This window comes from Periophthalmus magnuspinnatus, chromosome 17, assembly GCF_009829125.3.
Source record: "Periophthalmus magnuspinnatus isolate fPerMag1 chromosome 17, fPerMag1.2.pri, whole genome shotgun sequence".
In the NCBI taxonomy this organism is placed as follows: Eukaryota; Metazoa; Chordata; class Actinopteri; order Gobiiformes; family Gobiidae; genus Periophthalmus; species Periophthalmus magnuspinnatus.
The window spans coordinates 17,731,771-17,759,194 of NC_047142.1; the positions used below are offsets into that span (position 1 = coordinate 17,731,771).

Consider the following 27,424-nt stretch of genomic DNA (forward strand, 5'->3'; position numbering starts at 1 on the left):
ATGAAAACCTGCGGCTTTTATTCAGGTGCGGCTTATATATGTACAAAATTGATTTTCTCTTCAAATTTAGCTGGTGCGGCTTATATCAAGGTGCGCTCTGTAGTCCGAAATTTACGGTAGTTCTCATTTAGTTTGTATTCCCGCACGTCCTGGTTCTAGTCAGGACAGGAGCAGCAGCGGTCTGTATGTACTGCAGCTGTCTTAATGCTCTTTTGGAGAGGCCAGTGACCAGGCCGTTACAATAGTCTAACCTACTGGAGACAAATGCGTGGATAAGTCTCTCCAAGTCTGGTTTAGACACCATGCCTTTGATTTTTGAAATGTCTGTTTGTCAATGTTAGATGGTAAAATCTGCGGATGTTATTGATTTGATGTGGCTGTTAAAGTTCGAGTCTGAGTGCATTATTTCTAGCCCTAGATTTCTAGCCCACTTTGTCTTTGTTTCTGTGGGCCAAAAACTTTGACTTCAGTCTTGTCTGAACTTAGCAGAGGTAGAGTGACTCCGCTGGTCCATATTCACCTGCTGCCAGTGAGACATAGATCTCTGCATAGTTGTGATAGGACACATTATTGCTGCACATTAACTGGCCTAACAGCAGCATGTAGAGATCGAACAAAAGGGACCCCAGGATTGACCCCTGGGGCACCCCACAGGTCAGGGCCATGCAATCTAAGACACAGTTTCCAATCTCAATGAGATATCAAAAATATTACCTTTTTATTTTTTTACAGAGCACAATTTGTACACACTAAAAAAATTGTAACATATTATTCAAAATAGGCTTTTTTGAGCTTTTAACCATGTTATAATATTGTTCCCTCATTAAAACTTTACAACTCTCGGTAAGTTTCTTTGCTTCTGAACCTCACCAAACACAGTTTGAATTTTCCTGGGATTGTGATGTCTTACAATAGAGACCCTGTGCAGTTTTCTGTGCAGTCTTTTCAATCCTTTTTCTGATTAAAATTATAGAGCAGATTTTCTGCAACCATTTCAGTGAGCATGACACACACAAGAGCTAATCTAGTTCGTTACCACTTTCAATTAAAGGGCCTGTACCATTTTATTCTTCCATGTATTTGAGCAAACTTTGTCTCGCCTCAGTGCAGATATATTGTATAAGCAACTCTTGAGGTCAAAATAAGTCATCTGTGTACTGTCTGTATCTAATTATCAAGTGTTTTATAATTAAATGCAATTCTGCACTGGTCTCTGAAAGTTGTGAAAAGCACTTACAAACTCATTATGGTGAATAATTAGGATGCTCTGAATGCATACAGTAAGTGAGGAATAACTTTGGACCACTTAAAATGAACTTCTGTACAGCACCTTCAAATAGCAGTATTTACATCATCATCTCTACATGCTGTCTGGTTTTGTAATTAGCCTCAAACTCCAACTGTAATCCGCGTTTCTCTTTCACAAACTTGTCAGACATCTTTGCTCCTTCTCCCCACATCGTCCGTAGCATGGTGAGCGCTGGTCTGATTGTTGAAGGCCTTTTCTTCGCTTGTCTCTTGTCTGGGCGTCTGTCAGGATTTCTACCTCTCTTTGTCTAATAACACCGCTTTTGGTCGGTAGGTGTCCAGTCTGCAGCTTCTCTGTCCAAATAAACCGTCACACTTTGAAGAAAAAGAATAGGATCTCAAGCTAAGCAACGTTTCCTCTCACTATTTCTCCCTCTATCTGATCTCAGTCTAGAGCTTAATTAGCGAGCCTTACATCAACGTCTTTCATTTAGCAGCAAGTGGTAAAAATGATCTTTTTCTAAGATGAAGCAGCATCAAATAAAGATGTGTCTGTTTTATTTATTTATTTATTTTGAAGTTAATGAAGTTTAATAAAGATGTGATTCAAGACAGAAAACCCAGCACGATTTTAAATTGCTCCTGTCAAAAATTTGAAGTGCAAATAAACAGGAAACAGAAACTGGCGATTGGGGTTTCAGACTTGAGACAGAAACATAAAGTTTTCATGTTTACATAGAGATTACCTATATTACCATAGATTATTAGCACCCACAGTATTGAACATATGGAGTTTATCAAAAAAAATCACCCCAAACATAAAAAATATACTTATATAGCCCAACATTTACTGAAAACCTGGCACATTTTACTTGCTCCTGAGCTGCAAAGCTTATATCTATTGCTATGAATCCAAAAACATTATACTTGCGGTGTGACCTTTATCATGTATTTTGCAATGGTATACAATATTTTTGGGCATGTTTCAGATAGATCTCCTTGTCACTGGCCTTGTTAAATGTTAGGGTTGCACCAATGTGTAAAATTTTAAATACAGTATCGATATTTTGGGAAAATCTTGGATCAGTAACAGATATTAGGCAGTTTTTTTCTATACATGTCTTGTTATTTTAAGCAATATTTTTTGTAACAAGCAGTACATCCACAGAGCTGCTTTCGTCGTGCATTAGCAAGGAGTTACTACCAGAGCACAATATCGGCCATCTGGTATCGGTGTGTTTGGCTGATACCTATATTACTCAATCAGGTGAATATCGGCCGATACTGATACAGGGCGCTATATCGGTGCCTCCCTATTAAATATACAGACTGAAAATTAACAGTGCACGATGTAACTTTTGTAATGGCGAGTCTGCCACCTCCTTGTCTCCATGGAGATGTTATTACTTTTCCTGGAATATTCAGCGTAAGGCAACACACATATGTATCTCCATGGAGACAAGCGGGTGTTGCTACCATTCCAAAGTACACGTCAGACGAGCGGTGAGGCAAGCCAACACACAGTAACAATGCATGTTTTTCAAGGTATTGAGGTATCGATCTATCTATTGTCAAACATCCACCTTCTTCTACACGTAATGACAACAACCAAAATGTACATAATAAAGAGCCACTCCTGTCCACTTCCTACAGACTCTATACTGACTGACTGAATCCATCCCATTAACACATGTTTTTCTTGTTATCTCTGTGTCCCAGGTGCAAATGTAACCTCCACGCCAACAGCTGTGTGTTTGACAAAGGGAAACTGGGCTGTGAATGTGAACACAACACGACGGGGCCCGACTGCAGCCGCTGTAAGAAGCACTACCACGGGAGGGCCTGGAGTGTAGGCTCCTACCTGCCCATCCCCAAAGGGACCGCTAATATATGTGAGTAAGACATAGAACTTTATTACTATATTTATATATTTAGTACTATAACTTTTTGGAGCTTTCTATGTTATAATGTTGTTCCCTCATCAAAAACATGCCTAAAGAGGTTTTATATGTCATCTTTGCATGTTTGAGTAATTTTAGTGATCTCTCTTGGGCCCTATTTGAACCCGCATGACCCTATACAAGGCTCAGCCCACAACCCTACCCCTGATCCCGCACGGCATTTCTCCATAAATATACAAAAGCATGATACAAAATAAAACACTACATCTGTACCTGATGCAATGTGCAGAAGTGAGATTTTCAAAATAATAAAAGGAAACATGTTGATATTACAATATGTTATGTGTTCTCAGTAATACCCCCTTTTTTAACAAACATAGAGTCAACATAAATCAGATAGAAATGCTTCTGTACAGGGTTACAATCTTAAAGTTGTGAGATTCACGTATGCACAGTTCTTACGGCTACACTAACAGCTTTTAGGTCTATCATGATAATGTAATGTAATTTCCTCATCAAAAACATTACTGCTGTTATATTTTGGTTTTACTACTCCAGCATATTTAGTCTTCCTCTTAAAACCTCAATACATTGGCCCCCACCAGACTCGTTCAGTTCTCTAATTGCCTTCACAAAATAACTCGCCAACTGTCTTGTTAGCAGCTGATAATGGCATGACTTGTGTCTTTCTGGAAGAACAAGCGCTTTACATTGCATTGCAGTGGTAAACTACACCTGAATAGCCACAGCTGCTCCTTCGTTCACATGCGTCACTGAAAAAAACTAATCAGACTGCATGATCACATTTGGTCATGCTTGAGACTTCATGGAGGGGGTGGTGTCCCTCTCTATAGAAAAAATACTAAGAGATCATTTTGGATTTGCGGGGCAAGGTTAGGACTGCTTCAGCTGGAGGATTTTTGCTTATGCTGTATATTTGTCGCTGTGGTTGCTGTGTGCTCGCCAATGCGCTGCTGTGTCTTGCTCAAGGACGCAACAACAGTATGCGCTGGTCCAAGCTCCAACTGGCAGCTCACTACTGTGACACAGCTACTATTTTTTGCCTCATTTAAACTGCTTCTCTCCTCGATGCCCATGTACATTTAGTCTTTCCAACTTACTGCTGTTTGAATAGGACTTCATTTGAACTTTTTATCCACTGAAAAATTAGCTGGGATGACGAAGCACCACACATTTTTAGAATTCTGTGACTTACCTCAACGTGACTCATTCATTTTATCTCAGAATTTGCTATAAAAGTCAACCTGGAGCGATATAGTTCATGCAACAGGCTAGAAACAGTTTGTAAAAGTTAAATATGAAACTTCTATTATGTACGTACAAATATTCCCAGCTGAAGCCCGGGGACAAATGAGAGGGAGCCTGGAGCTATGCAAATCGCCCACTTCAAGACACTGCTCACTGCCTTCAGCTCAGTTGTAGTCTGCACAGCTAGAATTAATAAAGGTTTTGGTTAAGCACATAGCAATGAATAATATTAGAGACATACACTTTAACAGTTGTCAGGTAAAGGCTGTGAATCTGCCTTAAAGCATAAAGATTTCTATGTTAAACTGATCTTTTTTACCACCTGCTGTTGTTGCTTTGCTTGGAATATTCCTCAGTGTAGCATTACACCAGGGGTCACAACCTAGAAAAAATCATATGATTGATAAATGTTTTTCATTTTTAAAAGATACCTTGAAAAACATGCATTCTCCACATATCTGACCTTAACTTGTCCTGGTGGTGTGCCTTGTCCGTCTCTGTACAGATATATTAGGTTAGTTTAGTTGGAACATTTTGTACAAATCACTAATGGAGAGTAGTGCTGTCCTGATATTAAAAATTCAAATTCGAAACACTTTCTTTGGACAACAAAATGCCATTTTCAACATTAAATCATGGAACTTAGAATGCGGTCTTACATCTGTGTAATCCCTCAGTCGTCCAGGTAGGTTCCATAGTGTTTTGTGAGCGTATACAAGTCTATGTGGTCTTATACAGCTCAAGATTACTCTAAAGAGAATCAGGAAAGGTTCATTTCTGTCCTGTGAATGTGACTTTTTAGTACTGATACCTGCTCAAACGAGTCTCTAGTTTCGATACTAGTTTTAATATTGATTAGTATCTGATTATCCATACTTTGCCAACCCTAACGGCAAAACCTTCCATCAGAGAAGTTACATAGTCAAAATAAATCATTATAACAACAAACTGAATACATTAGCGATTGAAATGTAATTTGGACTAATTGTTGTTTATTTGAAAAACACTGGATACTTCACTCATATGACACCTTGTCCAGAAGAACAAAGACAATGGCTCTGATCTGGAAGGAATTTTCAATCTGCTCAAATATTGACAGCTAATAAGCATGTAAATGGTCCATCGACCCTCTCTCTCTGCTCGGATTATGTGTTTTATATCCATCTTGTGCTTGTGTGAGGGTGAATACACGATACAATACTAAAACTACTATCATAACTAGATCAACACTACAAAAAATGACATTAACTGGACAAAATTTGAGCTTTCCTGAACAGTTTTAGTATGATTTTGAGCTTTATCAGAACAACTTTAAGCCCTCACGCTAAGACAAAGAATGTACTATTATTTTGTATATAAAAATGACATTCTACTGTGAAAAAAAAAAAAAAAGTTTTATCTTCACTGTGGCATCATAATCAGTATCAAGTTCCTTAATATGGAAATCAACTTATTCTGTAGCACAAAAGTTCCCAAAAGGTTAAATTTGCTGTGTTTTTCATTGTAAATATATACCAATTTGCCTTGTTGTTCCAGTAGGCAAACAGCTTTTATCATTTTTGAGCAGACTTGTCTAATGTGAGTTCAAGAGACTGTAAGTGATTTAGTCATTGTCATTACTGGCAACAGCTGTTATGCTTATACTAACACAGCTGTTTACTTTAATCAGACTATTTTAAACGGATAAATATAAGATAACGTATACTTTGTACACTGTATGGCAAGACAAGACCAAGTATAAGACCACATAGACTAGTATACGCCCATGGACCACTATGGAACGTACTTGGACGACTGAGGGATTACACAGATATAAAACTACATAGTAATATAAAAGAAGGTACTATGATTTAATGTTGAAAATCACATTCTATTGTCTAAAGAAAGAGTTGGGTTTTTTTTGTTGTTGTTTTTTTAATCATTGTGGCATCAGAATCGGTTTTAAGTATCACGTTTACTCCTTAGCATCGAAATTGAGTCTCAAATTTTTGTATCATGACAGCACTACTCTACATAAGATGGACTAATTATGCAAGGATAACTACAACTAAAATAACATACATTACAACGCACTAAACAATATTGTATGACTTCATTGTCTTATAGGAACGACATTTCTTTCCATCATTCTCTCTCTCTATCGCAGATTCACGTTATTCCGGAGAAGCTGCTTATTGTTTTGTAGCCAGTAGCATTTTGCGAAGAATGTCACTATGTGCATATCTCCTTAACCGCTCTATTTATTTAGTGTTAAATGAAGACCAATCTGCATCGCGGTTCTCGTGGTATTTGTGAGGCAGGAGGCGCTCTTTTGCATTATCCCCATTATAATCTTGGACCGAGGCTGAGTCACATTTATCAAATCCTTGTGCTGAAGGCGGGGGTTCAATGCCTCCATAAATCTAATACAGGAGGAGCTGCTGGGCTCTGTGTGTGTGTGTGTTATTGTTGATGTGTGTGAGGGGATGGATGGGGAAGGGGTGATGAGAGTCCAGATGGATGCAGATTCAGGGCTCTGATCCTCTGGTCCTGGTTCATATAAACTCGCAAAGGTTTGTGCAGCAGATTTTGTGCTAGATTCTCAGAGATGACTTGAAAGACTTGAGAATGATTGACTTTATAGCCTACTCATATTGACTGTTAAATTAAGAGTTAAAGATGGACTATGTAACATTTCTGGTGGAGGGTCTGTCACGTGCTCGTCTTGGAGATGTTAATGTTTTGCCTGGAAGGTTTCACAGTATAGGATAAAACTTGTGTAGCATTTCTTTCATAAAATACAAAATACATTGGAAAAACACACATTCTCACTGTGATCTGTGGCATGGAATTAGTTAATTAGTTTAATGCCATACTGTGGAACATTTATGAAAGCAGAAATTACACTGCCAGTCAAAGGTTTCGATACACTTTTATTTTTCTTCTTTATTTCCATGATCATTTGCAGTGTAGATTCTCACTGAAGGCATAAAAACTGAATGGACATATGGCATGTAGTAAATTGAAAATAATCTAAAAATAACAAAAACCTTGATTAAAAAAATAAATAATAATAAAATAAAAAAATAAAATAAAATAGCCACCCTTTGACAATATTTTTGTTTGTTTTTTTGTTTTGTTTTTTTTAAATTATTATTATTATTTATAAATTGCCTATACATGATTTAATGTTAAGATGTAAAAGTATGAATAAGTCCAACAGGTGTGTTTCTCTCTCTCCACTGGCCACACAGAATGTCCCTGTGCTGGTGTCCGGCCCTGTTCATTGCACGTGGGAGTTTGTTTGTGCACGTCTGAACTCTAGCGAGATATTGCTGGATTTAGCCCTGCTCCTCTCCTGTTTTATAAGCCTCCCTGCAGAGTGGAGGCGCCGTAGACTGACAGGCCATTATTAAAAACCTCACTGCACAGGGCCGCATCTGCACCCAACTGATGAAACCTGGGTGAGCGCCATATCAAAAGCAATATTAGCACTTGTTTGGCTCTGGCATAAAACGCAATAATGCCCTCCACCAAGAATGACGTAAAGATATTAGGTCCCCAGGTGTTGAAATGTGCGTACTCTTGGCCCAAATTATTCACATTTTTCCCCCTTTAGTGACGGTATAACTGGAAAGTATGTTAGGGTTGAATGATTTGGAGGAAATATCTAATTGCGATTTTTATGACAAGATTTTTTTTTTTTTTTTTTAAGTTTACATTTTAAACACATCCAGAAGAATTGACGAAAAAGACTGAAATATGAATTGACAAACTAATACTGCAAAGACATTTGAGAGCATGTTTGTACAGATCTAAACTACAGGGTGAGCAGATTTTATACTGAATATGACGGGATATTTTATTGTTTGTGGAGGAAACTATGCTACTATTAATACTGTGCAGCCCTAAAGTGTATGGAGTTAAAACCACAAAAGAGCTTCACAGATTACCACCTGTGCCACGCGTGTATTCATCGGTTTCAACTTCCTTTTTATAGGTGTCATGTTGAGAACTTTTCACCGCTTAAAAGAATATTTTGCTTTGAATTGCTAATTGGTATGGCAACAATGCTGATTTTTTCATCACTTTTTCAAATCCATGGGGCAATAGCAGGTGTCAAAATGTGCACATATTTGACTCAGATTATTCAACTTTTCCCCACAAAATAGGAACATTATAATATGAAATTTTGCTTATTACAAAGGAACAAGGATGTGGAGCCATAACTGCTAAATGTGCACAATTTTAGTTAAAATGATTAGCATTTCCCCTCTAAAACTGCTTATGCTATAATATAAAATTCATGAGATGTATTTATGTGTATATTACATAGAAACAAGAACATATATCTTGTCGTATCTGCTACATAAATTGTGAACATTTTTGGCTCAAATTAGTCACATTTTCCCCCAGGAGCTAGTTACATTACAAGATGAAATTCCTCATATAGGTACTACATAGGAACCGAAGTATGTATTGAGACAAATATGCCATATCTGCTGAATGTAATTATACTTTAATAGCTTCCATTCGTCATAAGGATCTTCCTCAAAGTCATTAATCTTAACCGAACAAGATGGGCTCTATTGCATTTTTAAACAGGCGAGCAGGAGATATATATATAGACATACGTGGTCATTCATTTCATAAATTGCTGTCCAAAATAGGACAATTTGCTAAGGGCCAGAGTGGTGTGCAGAGGAGGCAAAGAAGAGGCTCGCCACCTGAACCTGGGTTGGAGATTTGGGATTTTCAAATTTAATCTCGACAAGTGCGAAAGAAGAATTAGATTGTATTGTTATTGGTCTAGCAGATAATGTGGATTTCTCTGTTGTGTACCAGGATTCAACATTTGGGCACGGTCAACTAATACTTTGCAATCACGCTGGGGGTGTTCTGCATGTGTGTGTATGGCAGGAGATTCAGCTGTTACCAACACACATTTGCAAACACTGCCAAAAAAAAGTCTTAAAACTCAAGATTTGAATAAGACATTTTTAGGAGCCTGTGATCAATACAAGTGTTCATGGTCCTGTTTAGATGTTTTATTTTCAGTAAGAAAGGTGAGAGGGACTAACTGAAAAATGGTTGTCTAATGCTAGCTTGTGACCGTAGTTATTTTACAGAGACTTGTTTGGCTGTACAAATGAGCTCATGTATTGTTATTCTATCTAACTCAGTTCTTTAGGTCAGATTATGTTAAAATAAAGCTCAGATTAAAGTCAAACTGGAGTAACAGAGCTTCAGACAGAGCAGTGCCTCGAGTTACCCTCACAGCTCCAGGAAATGTTGATGACTGTTGATTATTTGGTATTTTGGTATGTGCCCTATAGTTTATTTATTTATTTATATATTTATTTGACAGGGACAATGCAATCTGACATAGTTACAACATGAACATTGCAGCTGATGTGATGCATATAGAGTTTATAGCAAAAGCTAATTCTCAACTCCCGTCCCTGGTTGGGCTTTTCCACAATTCACCAATATGCAAAATATATTAAAACACCTGCCCCTTAAAATAGATACATCAGTGCCCAAAAATACATTCAACACTCACACGTTCTCTCTGTCTCTGTCATACTGCCTATTTACAAGTGGGTACAGTTTTGACTCATTTTCAGCCAGTTCTTAACCCTAGAGGTGAACATTTTCAACTCAGAAATGTTTTTTATTTCAGTGGGCAGTGAGTTCCACAGTTTGCAGCTCTGATATGAAAAGGCGGACTGTCCAAAAGAGGTTCTGCGTTGTGGGATTGTACAGTTCTTGTTTATGGTGCCTCTTGTCACTCTGGTGCTGTTTAATCTTTGTATAAATGTACTGAGTGGTTCTGGGGCCAAGTTATAAATACACTTAAAACATAATTTAAGAAAACATAAACTAGTAAAACTTTCAAAACTTAATAGATTATATTTTTTAAGGATGTGACAATGATGAAAACGGATTGGCTTTCGATCCATAATTTTGATTGCTTGGTTGTACAAAGAACCAATGCGCTTTGTGGCTGAGGGAGCTGCCTGGGCCCATGCTGTCATGCAGTAGGAGATATGGGAAAAATCATACCATGCATGTACAGCAGGGCTGCCTGATTTGGAATATATTGCCTTATCAATTTAAAACAATTTAGATTTCTTTGTATTGTTTTGGCTATACTCTTAACATGCTTATCAAATTTTAGTTGGGGGTCTAAGACCAACCCAAGATATTTCAAATCGTTAACTACTTGTATTTTATCATTTTGTAAATTTATTTGAAATCTTTGGTCTACATTTATTTTTTTAATAGAAAAACACATAGAAGTAGTTTTTGCAAAATTTAGAGTCAGCTTATTTTGAGTTAGCCACTGACTAACCTCAGCCATGCATGCGGACAAAGCATCCGCCGCCTGCTCTGGTGTCTTGGCGGGTGCATAAAAAACTGCGTCATCCGCATAAAGTTGGCAGCAGACACCTGGGCAGATCAAAGGCAAGTCATTTATAAACAGACTAAACAGCAATGGTCCCAATATGGAGCCCTGAGGTATGCCCATGCGAATATTTGCGAATGGAGATTTATTTTTGGCCACTTTAACACACCGTTTCCTATCCTGAAGGTAAGAGGCAAACCAACAAATTGCCTCAGGGGCGATATTGAATGATGTCATTTTTGATAAAAGCAAACTGTGATTAACGGTTTCGAAGGCTTTTTTTAGATCGAGAAACACAGCTCCTACGACCTCACCTCTATCGAGGGACTTTTTTATATTTTCAATAAAACAGCAGTTTGCTATTTCGGTTGAATACCCTGCTCTGAAACCAAACTGCTGCGAGCTGAGGAGCTGATTAGCCTCCAAGTAGTCAGTAAGTTGTGCTGCTACAATTTTTTCGATTACTTTGGAGTTGCTTGGAATGGACCAAAATGATAACCATGGTCACATTTGAAAGTCCACTGTCAAATTTATCTCGTGGGGGAGATGGAGATCATATCAATGGAGGTGTTAATAGTATTGCCTGGAATGTTCCACAATATAGCATTTAACGCATCCCAAAAATATCTTACAGTGAGTAGAGTTGCATCTCCACAGATCTGACCTGTAACTTGGCCTATTGTATAAATTGTATAAAGGTTGAGCCTTTAAATAGTGCTGTTCTTCTGACATTGGGAGCTCAAATCACGTTGAATTAGTAACAACAAATATCTATTCAAATTGATTCATAAAATGCAAAATTACCACTTTTCAAAATTGCAAGTCTTTTTATTTTTATGTTTTCAAATTCTAAACACTTGTCCTCACTGCACCTGTTTTTACTTTTTTGAATACAGGGTAAAAACATAAACTGCCTTATACAAATCATACAAGTTAACAACAGTAATCAGTGCATTATAGTTCAGGTCTGTGGAAAGAGACACTGCCATTATGTGCAATGGCTCAGCGTCACTGTTTCTTTCAAAGGTATAATAGCTCTTAAGACCGGCTGCAGTATACAATAGGCTTTGTTTTTCTTTCTAGAAATGGTTATGTCAAAATTTTTGATGGAGGAGACAGATGAAAATGTCTAACTAGTGTTGTCACAATACAAGAAGTTCAATACTAAGAAATAGACTTGATACTCAATGCTGATTCTGATGCCACAATGATAATAGAAATACTTTATTTAGACAATTTTACATTAAATCATTGTATTTTTTTAATATATTACCATATGGCCTTATATATGTGTGATCTCAAAATCGTACAGGTATGTTTCATAGTGGTCCATGGGCTTATACTAGTCTATGTGGTCTTGCTCTGATACAGCTCAAGCTCACTCTAAAGCTATTCAGGAAAGGTTCATTTCTGCCCTATGACTTTTTGAGTACAGTGGTCTCTCATTTATCACAGGAGTTACGTTCTAAAAATAACCCGCAATAGGCGAAATCCGCAAAGTAGTCTACTTTATTTTGTACAATTATTATTTATGTTTTGCAGCTGTAAAACCCCTCACCACACACTTTATACACTTTTCTCAGACAGGCATTAACATTTTCTCACATTTCTCTCTTGTTTAATTAATTAATAGTGACTCACATATATTTCACAGTTTTTCTGACCGTGCCTCTTTGTCCTGGCGTCGCTCCGCCGTGGTGTCGATCGAACATTTATGTACATTTGGCTGAACGCATTCTGTACTGTACAGGAGACATGCCATGGAGGAGACTGATTGACAATGGTTGACAGTCCCTCAGCCAATCAGGACGCAGGACACGATGCATGTTCATACACTGTAAAAAAACAACATGTGAAACAGCTAGTTTCGATACTAGTTTTCATATCAATTATTATCTGATTTTCGATACTTGACAACCCTAGTCTAAACTGAAAATCCATAAATGTTGAACCTCATTGTTTTTGTTGGAAACTGGGCGCATTTTTAAACTCTGAATATGTAGAATTACAACAGCAGAAAATATTGGCATTGACACCATAGTGAATACAAATATTCCACCATAGTTCATTTGAGCTGACAGAAAAGTCATTAAAGGCCTTGTACCTGTTTTTTCCCATGTATTTCAGCAAATGTGTTTTGTCCCAGAACAGATATATTGTGTAAGCAGCTCTTGAGGTCAAAATATGTCCACCACGCTTGTGAAAATTACTTCTAAACTCATTGGGTTGAATAATTAGGATGCTCTGAATGCATAAGGTAAGTGAGGCATAACTTTGAACCACTGCAAACCATTTAAAATGAACTGTTTTTATTTTTCATGTTTTCAAGAGATGTTAACTATAAACCAGATTAAAAAATATATAGATTTCTTATTCTGTAAAACGCTTTGAATTACCTTGTGTATAAATTGTGCTATACAAATAAACTTACCTTGCCTATATCTGTAATGTTCTTATGTAGGACAGTGCCATGTCAAGATTCACGTTAACTTTACATACTTTAAAGGCATAAATCGGCATATTTTGAATGTCCAATGGCACAACCAAATAGTGTTTTTATAAGTGTTTTAGGATACGATTGATTCAAATTCTTACTATCCTTGGACACTGAAAAATCTTGGAAAATCTTTGTTCTCATTGTCTTAGTTTGACAGTGCAGTCCTCAGCTAGCTTTTACACATCGTCCATTTCAGACCAGGCTAAAAGATCGTGCAGAGTTCAGATTGTAGTTTGCACCATAATTCTCCCCGCTTTTCTCTAACAACACAACAACTGGATAGAAATGACCGCTTTGTTTGGGAGCTCAAATCTTCATTCAACTGTGCACCGGCCAAGGGACGCTGTGAGGAAATCCAAATGGTCACGACTGATGGAAAGACTGTGAACATTGTGTGAAAACAGAAGAGGCTCAGACAAAGGACTAATCGAGCACTAATTGATTTGAGTTTGGGGTGTGAATTTTTTTACATTAACAGTGCACAACATCTAGGAGTGTTAATGTTCAGGTTCGACACCTGGGAATGCAGTGGAATGTGAGTCACGGAAACACAAACACAAGGTGATTTCCAAAAAGCTTATATTGCTGCACATTAGTTTTGTTATGGTACTAAAATGTAAATCTCAATTTCAATACTAAGGAATAGATTCAATACTCAATATGAATTCTGATGCCACAATGATAATAAAAACATTTTGTTTAGATAATAGAATGTGATTTTCAACATTAAATCATAATACTTTCTTTTATATGACCATGTGGTCTTGTATATATGAACAGTAATGCTTTAGTCGTCCATAGTGTTCCATGGGCGCATACTAGTGTTTCTGGTAGTGGTCTTATACTTGTTCTGATACAGCCATAGACCACATATATAAATGGACATAGCTAATCTGCTGCCCACCGTGTTCCAAATAGGAAGTAAACATGGATAAGCTTCCGGTTCACTTTCTATTGAGGAAAGATCCATTTCTGTCCTATGAATGCAACATTTTGGTATTTACACTAGATAAAATGAGTATCTAGGTTAGATACTTGTTTTATTATCAATTAGTATTTGATTTTTGATACTTTTGACAACCCTGCTAGATATAGATTAATATGTTGTAGTTTTTTGGGGGGTATTTTTTTTATTTTTTTTATCCAAACAGCTGAATACTGACAACTTCTGCAGATACTTTTGACTCTTTTTGGTTCTTTCTCACTGAAAATACCTGAACAAATGACACTGTCTTTTAAATCTCTTTGTATCAATGTTGAACAGAGAGATGCTCTGATATGTCTAACTGCTGAATAACACCACTATACCTATTAACATACACTATTCCTCTTGCTTGGTACTTCTTTGCCTGGTTAGTACTTGGATGTGAGACCACTGGGAATACCAAGCATCACAGTGGGGCAGCAGTGGCGCTGGTGCACACTGCTGTTATGTCCTTAGGCAAGACACTTCACTCACCTTAGCTAGTATGAATATGGTGTGTGTGTACATCTTGCATCTCCGTAAAACTAAGGTGTCGCGTTCACATGCAAAGTCTGTCCTTTCTGCACATCCATGACTTAAAAGCGTCAAATGAAGAGGTGTCCAACTAGAATCATGGAGTTGAAAGTTACGTACTATCACTTTAACAAAACTATATTGTGAAATGAGACAACACAAAATGCATATAGCCCCTTCTCACATCAAAAAATAACAGATTAAATGGACAGAAAGTTCCCCATTGTTTGCATTGTTCCTTAATAAAAGCTGTGATGAAAACATTGGCTGTAGCTTGATTCTGTTGACATTTTGCCGTGAATACAGGCCTATTATTATCATCAGACAGAGGCGGACACTGGACACGGCACCAGGCAGGTTTTCTGAATCTGCTAATCAGTTTCTAGAATGCCAGATGTGAAAAAAAAACTCAAATGTGATGATTGCAAAGTTTAAAGGGCTCGTATTATGCTGTTTTCTGATCTATGTTATTATAATGTTGTTTCCTCATTAAAAAACATACTTGGAGTTGTGCTTCATTCACACGTTTAACCCACAAGCCCTGCATAATTAGACTTCTTCTATGAAACAGAAAAGACTGCGTTCCAGCTTGTGATGTCATGTGATAATACAGTAAGTGCTCCCCTGGAATTGTCAATTAACTAAAAGTAAAAGGTAGCTGTAAACTTGAAAATTACCACCATATGACATCACAAGGTGGAACAGAGCAATTAGAGCTTTGAAGCTGTAAACAGACTAATAATAAAGGATTACACAAACACACGTGTATGAAAGAAAACACAACACCAGGTATGTTTTTGATGAGGTAACAATAACATGCCTTATAGCTCACTTGAGTCAATTTTGTGTAATGAAGGACCTAATAATAATAATGTTTGTTTTTTTGTCTCCACAGGTATCCCCAGTAGTCACGGACCAGTGCGTAAGTTGATCCAAATTTTAAAATGGCATGTAATACAAACCCATTTATAGACCCACATGTATAGTCTTAATATAAAAGGCTGTGAACTTAACCACACAGAGGCGTGAGACTTTTTCCTCTTCTAATAAATGTCACTTTATTTTAAGAACACAGGGATAAAGTTCGCTACAGCATTGGTCAGGTCTTGTCTCTGGATTTCTATGTAAACTCATTGAAAATTATGTAAAATAGGGAATTTAAAAGAGGTTTAAATGTCTCAAGCCTCTGCAAATATATTAATGTTCTTATTGATACTCTGCGGCCGATGTCATCAACATTCTCTAGTGGTGTGATGCTAACTGGAGGCACTGCTCTGTTTGAAGCTCTGTTACTCAAGTTAGATTTTAATCTGAGCTTTTTTTTCTTAACACAATCTCGACCATAAAGAACTGATTTAGCTGGAACCACAACAGGCAAGATTATTTATGCTGTTAAACAAGACTCTCACATAAAATTACAGTCACAAGCTAGCTAGCATTTGACAACAATTTTCAGTTAGTGAGAGTGAGTCACTTTCACCATTTTTGTTGAAAATTAAACACCTAAACGGGACCATCAATGCTTGTATTGATCACATGGTCCTGAAAAAGTGTTGTTTTTTTGTTTTTTTTAATCCATGCTCTTTTTGCTTGTTTATTTATTTATTTATTGTATTTTGAGTTTTCAGGAATAAAAAAAACAACTATTTGGCTGTGTTTGCTAATGTGTGCATTGTGTCACTATGGTAACTGTTGAATATTCCACCATAGACAACCCCCCATTGCAATGTCATTGCAAGTATAAATTCCTTAAATTAGGATAGGCTGAACAATTAATATCACAATTTTCTTAGAGACAATTTACAACTTTGATTTTATAATTCATCATATATTGCTATTAGAAGTGCAATATGTAGCTATTCTGATAGAGGATCTGGTACCTGCTTGTCTCCATGGAGACTGTTTTCCTGCATTGTTCCACAGTAGAGCATGAAATACAGCATCTGTCCTGTACTGATTAAATTACAGGTGTTTTTAAAAATAACTTAAAACAACTAGATATAGACTGTGAGTAGGCGTGCCTCTCAGCAAATCTGACCTGTAACTTGTCACCATGGAGAAGTTTAATGCTGTAATGTGGAATATTCCAGGCAAAGCGTTGCCATGGAAACAAGCAGATGGCGAGGTTACATGGTGAATTTTTAAGAGAAGCATGGAATCATATACAAAACATGATCAGACCACAATTTGTTTGCTTTATCACCCCACCCTAACTGAAAGGGAGGGACTTGTTTAAGAGCACAACCTTTTGTAGTTCGAACTAAATCAGTTATTTATTTTCAGATTGTGTTAAAACAAGATTAAAGTCTTAACAGACTAACAGATCTTCAGACATAGCAGTGTCTCTAGTTAGCATCATTCCCAGAGAATGTTGGTGACATCAGTTTGAAAGTATCAATACTCAATAACCTCTCTTTTGCATGTTTATTTTGTTTATGTATTATGTATAGTAAATGTGCATTGATTTCATATGTCACCACAACATTTTAACACTTTTAAAACAACAAAATCAGTTTTCAGATGTTTAGCGGTTTAATATTTTCTAACGCTGGTTCATTTGCTAACTCTGCTTGGTCTTCTTGGCTCAGTTCATATTCTTTCTCAGATAACCATTTATTTTTCTCTGACAAACAAAACAGAATATCCAGCTCACAGTCAGACACTTGCCCAAAGCTAGACTCTCAGCCAGCCATTTTTTAAGCTCCCATAATGCACCTCTCCACCTGTCCATGTCTGAGGGGGGCATACCACTGTGGAGAACTGCTACAGGCACCATGTACAGTACTGTGCAAAGGATGAGGTGTGGTATGATATATAGTAACGCTCCATAGTAATTAATTTTCTTTTTTGTTTGGGGGGGGGTTAATTAAGGCAAGACATTGCAGGTGAACAGGGGAAAAAAACCCTTAAATTTAGAGATATAGATATATGGATAGATAAAATGTGTGATATGTTTTTCATCACGTTTTCATATAAGAACATTATAAGGCATTTTATGTGTAAAAACAGTCAAAATTGTTGTTGAAATTTTCAGGACATTCAAAACAGAAACATGAAAAGAGCCAGATTTGAATTTCTTGCTTCTTTTTGTTGACATTAGATATATGCAGAAAAAATACACAGAGGGGATCTTTTTTAGTGTTGAGTAAACTAGACCTGACTTAGCTAGCACTATTGTTTTCCTTGTTTAGATTTAGGTCTGAGGATGGAGTTATAAAGAAGAGATAAATAATGTCTAACAAAAGTTGCTTCTTTAACTCCTCTCTCAAACCATTTCTTTTCTCTGGCTGAGATCTGTACCTCACTAACTGCACAGGAGTGGTTATTGGCTTTGAGACGGAGATGTACGGCAGATTGGGGTCCTGAGCTGCACTTGGGCGGTGTTGGTACATTCGTTGATGGAGTGGCTGTTTTGTTTCTCCAAAGTAACACTCACTGCAGTCTTCAGTACAATGAATGGAGTAGACCACGTTGCTTTGTTTGTTACTCAGGATTTCATCCTTTGGGTGAACCAGTTTCTGTTTAAAGTGTTTGTAGGTTTGAAATAGACTGGGATTTCATGCTGTCTGAAAATCCTCTGAAGTTTTTCCAGACACATCAGTTATGTAGGGAATAGATGCATCTTTTCTCCTAGAGTCGGAGTTGCATAAAGTTCTTTATGTGCCATTCTTTGGTTTCCTTGTATCTTTTCAACTGACCTGTGGCTATGAATGTGCTAATTGTTGTTAATATTTCTTCTGGGACTAAAATAGCTATCCTGTTTTGTAAGCTTTCTATTTTAAACTGTAAGTTCTCAATGGAAACATTCAGACAGCTAATTCTAAGGCTGACTATCTTCCTAAGGTAACGCTGAGTTAAACTGGCTGCCCTGTGCCCTGCTCTTCGTGCCTTTCTCTGCAATATCTTGGGTAGTAACTATTTTTGCAGACATTTAACGTTAAAGTGCAAGTGATTCTTATTCTCTGTTAATTCTTTCTTGACATTATCTTCCAGCTCTTTTACCAGTTTGTGGGTGGTTTTGCCTGTAATTCCTGAAAAGATGCCTGTGTAATCTCTCAATCATCTACGTGTTCTAGGTGATCCATAATAAAATAAATATTCAATTCTGTCAACTGGACAAAAAGTTTTTGAGTGAAGACATTTCTCTGCTCATTCAGTTCTGCTCAGAAATCCTGGTTTATTTTAAACTTACAGCCACTACAAGACAGAAACTGGTTCTGCCAAAGGACAAAATCCCCAGCCACAAACAAAGCAATGTGGTCTACTCCATTCAGTGTAGTGAAGAGTGCAGCGAGCGTTTCATTGGAGAAACTAAACAGCCACTCCACAAGATAATGTACCATTGTGAGAGCTCCTCGAGACACCAGTCAGTCGTACATCTCTATCTCAAAGCCACGAACCACTCCTTTGAAGATCGTGAGGTACAGAGTGTAGCCAAAGAAAAGAAATACTTTGAAAGGGGAGTTAAAGAAGCTTTTTTTGTTAGGAAAGACAATCCTTCTTTGAATAGGAATGGGGGCCTTAGACGTCATTTATCTCATATTTATAACTCCATCCTCAGACCTAAATCTAAACAAGGAAAACAATAGTGCCAGCCAGTATGCTAATGCTTGAACGATTATGCAAAATATGACACAGTTAGCCAACAAACAGAAACTGTGTACAAACAGAAACTGTTTCAGTGTAGTTAGCTCCTCCCTTCAGATAAATATAAAGCAGTGTCCACCAGCAATTTGACCAGAACTGAAGCCACTTGAATGAGCAGTGAAATGTCTTCACTCAAAAACGTTTTGTCCAGTTGACACAATAGAATTTTTCTTTTACTATGAATCATACTTGGACAAGTGAGGGATTACACAGACATTTAGACTTGACAGAAAATGTGTCTAAAATTCAAGTCTCACCTTTTTTTTTTTTTTTTTTAAGTTTAATAAATCAGACTTGCTATTAGATTAATGTGTTTTGCCAAAATCTTGTATAGTAAGTAAGTATAATTCAATTTAATTAAATTTAATATTAAAACATCTTTCAGTGCAGAGAGAACTATTTTGTTGTTTCCACGCTTGTATGTTAAGAGACCAAACTGACCAAAAAACAAAGCAAAAAAAACAACAAAAAGTCAATTTTTTTTGCCTGTAGTGTCTCCCCTTAAAGGTGATATACATACAGGAGGTTTTAAAGAGAGTGTATTATGCAAAAATTACTTTTTGGAGCCTTCTACCATGTTATGACATTATTCCCTCATTAAATCCATGCCTGAAGGGGTTTTATATGTCATCCATGAATATTTGCAAAATTGCAATGCAATTTTCCATAAATTTACAAAAACATGATACAAAACAATACGCTACAGCTTTAGAAACCTGATGCGATGTGCAGGAATGACATTAGTGAAATGCACGCTGATTGGGGAATGACTCGTTAATGTTAACACATTGTTTTTGGCAAATATAGCATTTTCAAAACAATAAAAGGTACCATGGTGATCTAAATATGTTATGTGTTAGCAGTTAAAATCCCATAGAAGTGTAATAACCCCTCTTTAAGAATTGCAAGAAATTACCACTGCCTTGGCAGAGGCCTTAATATATATTTTTTTAAATCTGTATATATTTTCAAACATTAATATAATTTTCTTTGTACATAGCATCTCTTTTGCTTTTGCACAGCACTGTACATGTAGTTTTTGTTTCTCTCTGCATGCTTTCTCCTACTTTAACTTATCCACTGTTTGAAAACCAGTGCCATAGAAACAAGTTCAGTCCCTATAGTTTGGGCACAAAGTATTGAAAGTATGGCTAGTAACTTGAATGAATGCATGCTGTCCCCATTTCTAACGGTAGCATGAATCACCCAACAGCACGCTGTAATGTGTACCTTTCATATTTTTGCACAGATCGGGGTAATGCTTCGTCTCTTGGTGTTGCAAATCGAAACCAAGGTAGGCTTATAGGCTTTGTGACTTCAGCATGACATTCACAATACCTAGTAGAAATGCATTGCTTATTGATTGGCAGAGAAGGCAGGATCATGTAGAATATGCAAAAGTAGAAGTGGTTTTGGAGTGTTTTTTTTTCTTGAGGCGATTGATCTTGGTTTTATCCCAGTTAGGCGTTTTAGTGAGATGTGAAAAATGTACTGTTTTGCCTAATAATAACACTTTCTGTGTCTTCTGCAAAGTAGTGCACTCTGCGTATTCATTGCATTACATACTATATTTAGACTAAATTACATTTAAGAATATCTTTGCAAATGTTGTGAACAACGACATGGGAATTTTGGATACATGATGTTATTCTTGCAAATCAGTGTTTTCCCATAGTGTTATTTTCATAGATTATGTTGTGAAAGCAGCACTTAGTGACAAAATTAGAGCGCTGCACACTGTTTACATCAAATAGTCTATAATATTGGGATGAGAACATGTTGGCTGTGTATATGACAGGTTTTTAGGTTTTGGGGGAATAGTACCTAGGGTAAATATTCATGTTTTACATCAGTCAAGTGGTGGTTTGTGGGGAAAAAAAGTTGAGAAGAAAAATACAGGAAGTAGTGATGAGTTCTAAAACGAAATATCTCTAACTATGTCATCAACACTGGAGATTCCCTTCAAAATGCAGGAACAATTACATAGATTAAACATTGATTTATTAAAATAAAGTCACTGTGGTCTATTTTTATTTGTTTAATCATAACTATTGTGTGATTTTCGATTTAAAATTTTAGTGTTTGTTCACATTATAGTTGCAAACAGAACTGGGACTGCTTTTATGCATGTCATATCTACTGCCTTTGTGCAATCAGGAAGTAAAATGATAAACTACCAGAATTTTTAAATTAGAAAAACTTGGGAAAGTGTTTAGAAAAATGTTAAATATAATTATGTTAACTGTCATATTCACGTTAACTTTGCCACCTGAAAATGCTGTTGTAAAGCAGCCCATGTATGTGAACACCAGCCAAGTGACAAAGGGATTTGAGAGAGCTATAGAAACAATTTAATAGATACTTTAATAGATAATCCTGTCACATGAGTAAAAATGTTCAAGTTGTTATGTGAAGGGTGAAGGCAGAATCAGAATTTAAATCTAAATTCTTAGCTAGAATTTACATTTAAATGGCCCATATTACGCTATTCTCTGATCTATGTTTTAATGTTGTTTCCTCATCACAAACATACCTGGATTGTGATTTGTTTCATTCACACATGTTTAACACACAAACCCTGCATATTTAGGTTCTTCTCTCAAACATACAACAAAACACTATGTTCTACATGCGATGTGGTAATACAGGAAGTGCTCCACTGCATTTTTCAACTCCATACACTATATTCACTAGAATCATTTGAGATTGGCAATTTCACCCCTGGAATTGCAGATCTCTGTTGAATTTAAGGTGAAAGGTAGCTGTTGACTTTAAAGCTACCACTTGGTGACATCACAAGGTGGACTAGAGCTTTTTTAAATTTGGAGATGTAGACAGACTAATAATAAAGGGTTACTCAAATGTGCGAATGAAACAAATCACATCTCTAGGTATGTTTTTGATGAGGTAACAAGATTCCAACATGACGAAAAGATCACACGAGTCAAGTTCATGTGATAAAGGACCTCTGACTGTCAAAATGCAGATCTTTCAATGTGCTTTAGTGTTGATTTTTTGAACGTGAATGGACCTATCCACATGAAACAAAAACTGACACAAAGGTTAATGCCACAGTTTGTTGAGTTCATTTGTGGTGATTAGAAGCGTTCAGATTAATATTGTTTATAGATCATTTGGAAAACGCATTGTGTAGTATAATATGGCTTTGCAGTTTTCTTTGTTTCTCGCAGAACAAGGCAGACCTTTAGTTGTGGAAATCCTTTTGGGAGCGGACCGCACGGCTCATGATCACCTCTAACCTCTCGGCTCATGCCCTCTTTTTAATTACCCACAATGCTCTCCAGGGGGGCACCCTTTCTGTCATGGTGGAGAGGAGGATGAGGAGAGGAGGAGGGGTCGAAAGGAGGAGAGGAGGGAGAGAGGGGATGAAGATGAGGAGAGGGAGGGGAGGAGAAGAAAGGGATAGAAGAGAGGAGGGGAAGGAGAGGGAAAGAAGGGGAGCGCTGGAGGAGAGGGGAAAGGAGGAGGAGAAAAGGAGGAGCAGAAGAGAGGGTAGAGGAGGAGGAGATAGTGAGGAGCCACGGGGAGGTTTATGTAGATTGATCCAGAGCTAATCCTCAGACCCAGATCTCCTGTGTAGTCCGTGTTAAGTCCGCACCACTGCTCTCACAGCCAGCGAAGACAAATTAAAAGAGGACGTGAAAGATTTCTGCAGACAAAAAGTGCTTCCCTGTCTTCTTCGGTCACACGGAGTCAGGAATATAGTGGGAAAATACTGTTTTGAGAATGTCTAGGTTAAAAAAAGATAACATAAAGATAACATAAAATAAGATACAAGATATGGACTGTTGAAACCTGATTATAACAATAACGCTTGGTGTATTATGGAACTTCTGGGGTAGAGTCCATCACATGCTTGTCTCCGTGGAGATGTTATTCCTTTGCCAGCATCCCACCTTCCCACCTTCCCACCTTTCCACAGAACTGACCTGTAACTTGGTCCGATGGCGCCCTTGGTTTGTCTCAGTGGAGATAGCCTTAGTGTCCAATATTCCAGCTAAAGTAATAACATCTCTGCGGGGACCAGCTGTTGTCAGTGCCCACCAGAGAAGTTTTACATTTAATTTGTAATAGAGCCGAACTGAATGTGTAACAATTACTTTAACCTTGGAGCTCTGTGTAATCCCTCAGTCGTCCAGGTATGATCCAAAGCAAAAGAAAAATTCAATTCTGTCAACTGGACAAAAGAAAATAGTGAAAACATTTCGCTGCTCATCCAAGCGGCTTCTTCAATTCTGGTCAGATTACTGATGGACACTGCCTTATCTATGTGAAGGAGCTAACAACACTGAAACCAACACACATATTTGTACAGTTTCTGTTTGTTGGCTTGGTCTATTGAACTACTATTGAACTATTGAAGCGTGAACTGTGCCTGAGTCATATTTTACATAATCGTTCAGGTCCCTAATGGGTGCTCTCACATCTATTAGCATGCTGGCTGGCACTATTGTTTTTCTTGTTGGATTTAGGTCAGAGGATGGAGTCATGAATAAGAGTTAAATGATTTTTAAGACCACGATTCCTGTTCAAAGATGGATTGTCTTTTTTAAACTTGTAGATACACTATTTGCAGTTTGTTATTTGTCCATATTGTCTCTGTTGTTCTTCGCCATAGAGGTATAAGAACAGTGTGATTGGTCTTACATGTATCCGCACTTCAAACTCCGCCCCTGCAGCCAGGTTTTGGTAAACAGAAACACCTGGCTGTAATCGGAGTAGTCATGTGTGATGTCACCAACTACTGGATGCGGCACACAATCAGTTTTTGATTGTTTTTTAGACTAGAAATCTTCAAATTTTCCTAGCTAGCCCTAAAATTGCCAGAAAATGACTAGGAAGACAATAGATCGTGCTACTACAGCACTACACAGTTTAGTAATGAAGAAAAGTGGATTTAGTGTTTAGTTCCACTTTAAACCTTTACTTTTTCAAAAACCGAAGCTTTCCTAATCAAGTTATTGTCCTCCCTTGCTATCTGTGAGAAATGTGGGGAGGAAATGCAAGCAAATTTTAAGGAGCGTTGGTAGAAACTCATTTTGATTTCATTCTTTGGTTTAGCACTTAACCCACAGCTCTGCATCATGAAGTAGGGCTATAATGAATTTCCTCTTCTCATTCTGAGCGTGAACATATTTGATTAGTTTGAGTAAATCCCGGTAAATCCTACAAGCTGCACCTTTAACAAACAACACGTGAGGTTTCCAGGCAACTCCTGCTCAGTCGGTGTACCACATCACTTTGTAGAAATATGATGAGGGCTGTGTCATGCTAACTTAAGAGTACTTGGTTTAATAACTGAAATATATATTTTAAATGTATTTATTATTTAATAGGCATAAAATCTAACACAACACGGTGCCATTTAGTACTTTCACAATACTAACATTTCAAACTCGATTTTCATACTATATAATAGGCTCAATACTCTTATTTAGACAATATTTAGTAAGTATTACCGTAGTTTATTATATCATGTGGTCTTTCACTAGTTCTTATAAAATTCAAGATGAAACTGTTTAGGAAAGGTCAATTTTTTTTATCCAGTTAAGCCTTTTGTTAGTTTTTTTCAGCATATATCACCAGATTTATTATCGCTTAGTATCTGATTTTCGATACTTTTGACAACCGTAGTACCAGTAGATTAGGCTACATGTACAAGAAACCATTTTCACCATTCAATAGATCTGGTTTTAAATTGTTAATTGCTACGGCAACAGTTCTAAATAAATATTCTTAAAACCTTATACTTAAACTTGTATTATATAGGCCTTTGAACTAGGAACATCTTAGACTACACTCCCTGCCCCTTTAAGATGTGTGTGAGTGATATTGGGGTTGAGTGCCTGCAGTGCTGGTGAAGGATGTTGAGCCTATTGTGTTAATATGATAACAGGAGACCCGGATCAGCTTTCCCTGCACATCACGGCAAAAGATATCGATTAGGTGTAATTGAAGCAACACAGTTCGGCCCCTGGCTTATAATTAGCAAATCCTGTATCTGAAAGCTGTCTGCACTTATTGTTAATTGTGCTACCCAATCTATGGCATGTAATAAAAGCCGCCCTGAGTATTAAATTAATCTCTATATGAATGACGCTGTCTATCTTTGCTTCATCTTTACTGTGAAAAGGCTGTCTAATTCATTGCGGATTTAATGAATTTGTCACAAAAGACGTGAATTTGTATAAGAACTTGACATGTAATATGAAACTTACATGTCCTATATGTTACATTTTTAGGTTATAGCATGTGATGTACCTTAGATTTGTGTTGGTGTCATTCCAATGTGCATTTTAGCCTTTGGAAAAATAGTGTCAGCGCCCCCGAGTGGCAGTTTGTATTGAAACGTCAAGTCTACAGCATTTTAAATAGCCACATAGTTCTTAAAGGCATTATACTTGATTTTTACTTTGTTAAAAATATGAAAAACAGAGCTAGATCATTTTAAACAGTTTGCTGTGGTCCAAAGTTACTCAGTTACCTTATGCATTCTGAACATTCCCAATTAATCCCCACAATGAGTTCACAGCTTTCAGAGACCAGTGCGGAGTTTCGCTGTGACGTTACACCTAATAACAACTAGCATGCTAACGCGTATTTCCTGATTATCGGACAATAAAATGCTTTCTAATTAAGCGCAGACACCAGGCAGTGGACTTATTTTGATTTTACTGGGGCAAGTTGCTTAAAAAGTAGGTACTTGACCTTTAAGAAAGATAATATTTCATTTTATATTTTTATTTACTTTTTACTTAGTTGTACTTGGATATATGCTAAAAACCTCATCCTGTCTTTAATATATTGCGTTGTATAGTTAATAACAAATCACACACTTGAAACAGGGGCACCATACCATGTGTTTTTAAAGATAAACTTAAAAAAGCGCTTCACATGTCACTGTACAACAAAACAGCTTGGATCAGACTGAAAAAAGTTGTCAGTTGTCAAATTGGAGGACAGCTACGGTTTGTATAGATTTTTTCACACTGAAATAAAGTTAAAGAAAATAGTACAGGCTCAAACTCCAAAAACATGATAGGCATACACCTTACACAAATCTTGAGTTTAGAAGTGTTGGCTGTTTAAAATTCTGACTTTTCCTCTCAGACTCCGGTGGTGGGCTGACGCTTATGATCTTAAACATGCAGAGGATGTGGTGCAGTGGTTTCACGCTGCGGTCGGCTCTATCTCTGCTGCTGTATCCGAGGGCAACAAGAGTTCACACACATGAGAGGATTCGCCAGTTTACTCACTCACAGCCTCAGAGCAGATAGAAAGGAGGACAATAGCAGCCGATTTGTACCGATGGGAAATACAATGGACAGAGTTTGGTGTTATGGCTTAGTTTATTACAGGCTAGATAAAATATTTAGAGTAAGTGTGTTTGTATTTCAATAGGATCGTGGATTGAATACTGTATGCATTTCTCTGTACATGATGGTTGATTTAAAGGTGCACGATGGAACTTTTCTAGTGGGAAATAAACTGAGAGTGTTGTTATGATTTTGTTTATTACATGTTAGACCAAATGTTTAGAGCAAGTTTTTGAGATTTTGTTTTATAAGGATTTGCATGGGTCTACTGCAAAAGTTACTGAGTGAGTGAGTAAGCTGAAGATTTTGTATTTTTTGGATATATTTATATCTAAAAAGCTAGATTTACATTCCATATAAGCTTCCGAATAAGTGTTTCTTTTTTTTTCTTTTTTTCGAATAAGTATCTTTAATATGTATTTAGTTTTGAATATTTTTAATTGCAGCTTGATGCAGAGTCTCCATCAGAAACGTTACATAGCACACCTTTAAAATGTATTTAGTTTTGAATATTTTTAATTGCAGCTTGAAGTCCAGCTATAACTTAATATTTCAGTGGAATCATGCAGGTGATGTGCCGCCTCCAAAAAGTTACACATTGTTGCTGTAACTACACACTTAAAGTAAGACTTAACACCT

At 37.0% G+C, this 27,424-nt stretch overlaps 1 protein-coding gene across 1 annotated transcript in view; it reads left to right on the forward strand.

Moving 5' to 3' along the window:
- Positions 1-27,424, forward strand: part of LOC117385295 (netrin-G1-like) — a 104,075-nt gene that overhangs the window by 70,784 nt on the left and 5,867 nt on the right. Inside the window, exons 3-5 of the mRNA XM_033982592.2 lie at positions 2,968-3,140; positions 15,697-15,723; positions 20,698-20,742. Of these exons, the coding sequence (XP_033838483.2) occupies positions 2,968-3,140; positions 15,697-15,723; positions 20,698-20,742 (245 nt within the window). The remainder of the gene's footprint in view (positions 1-2,967; positions 3,141-15,696; positions 15,724-20,697; positions 20,743-27,424) is intronic.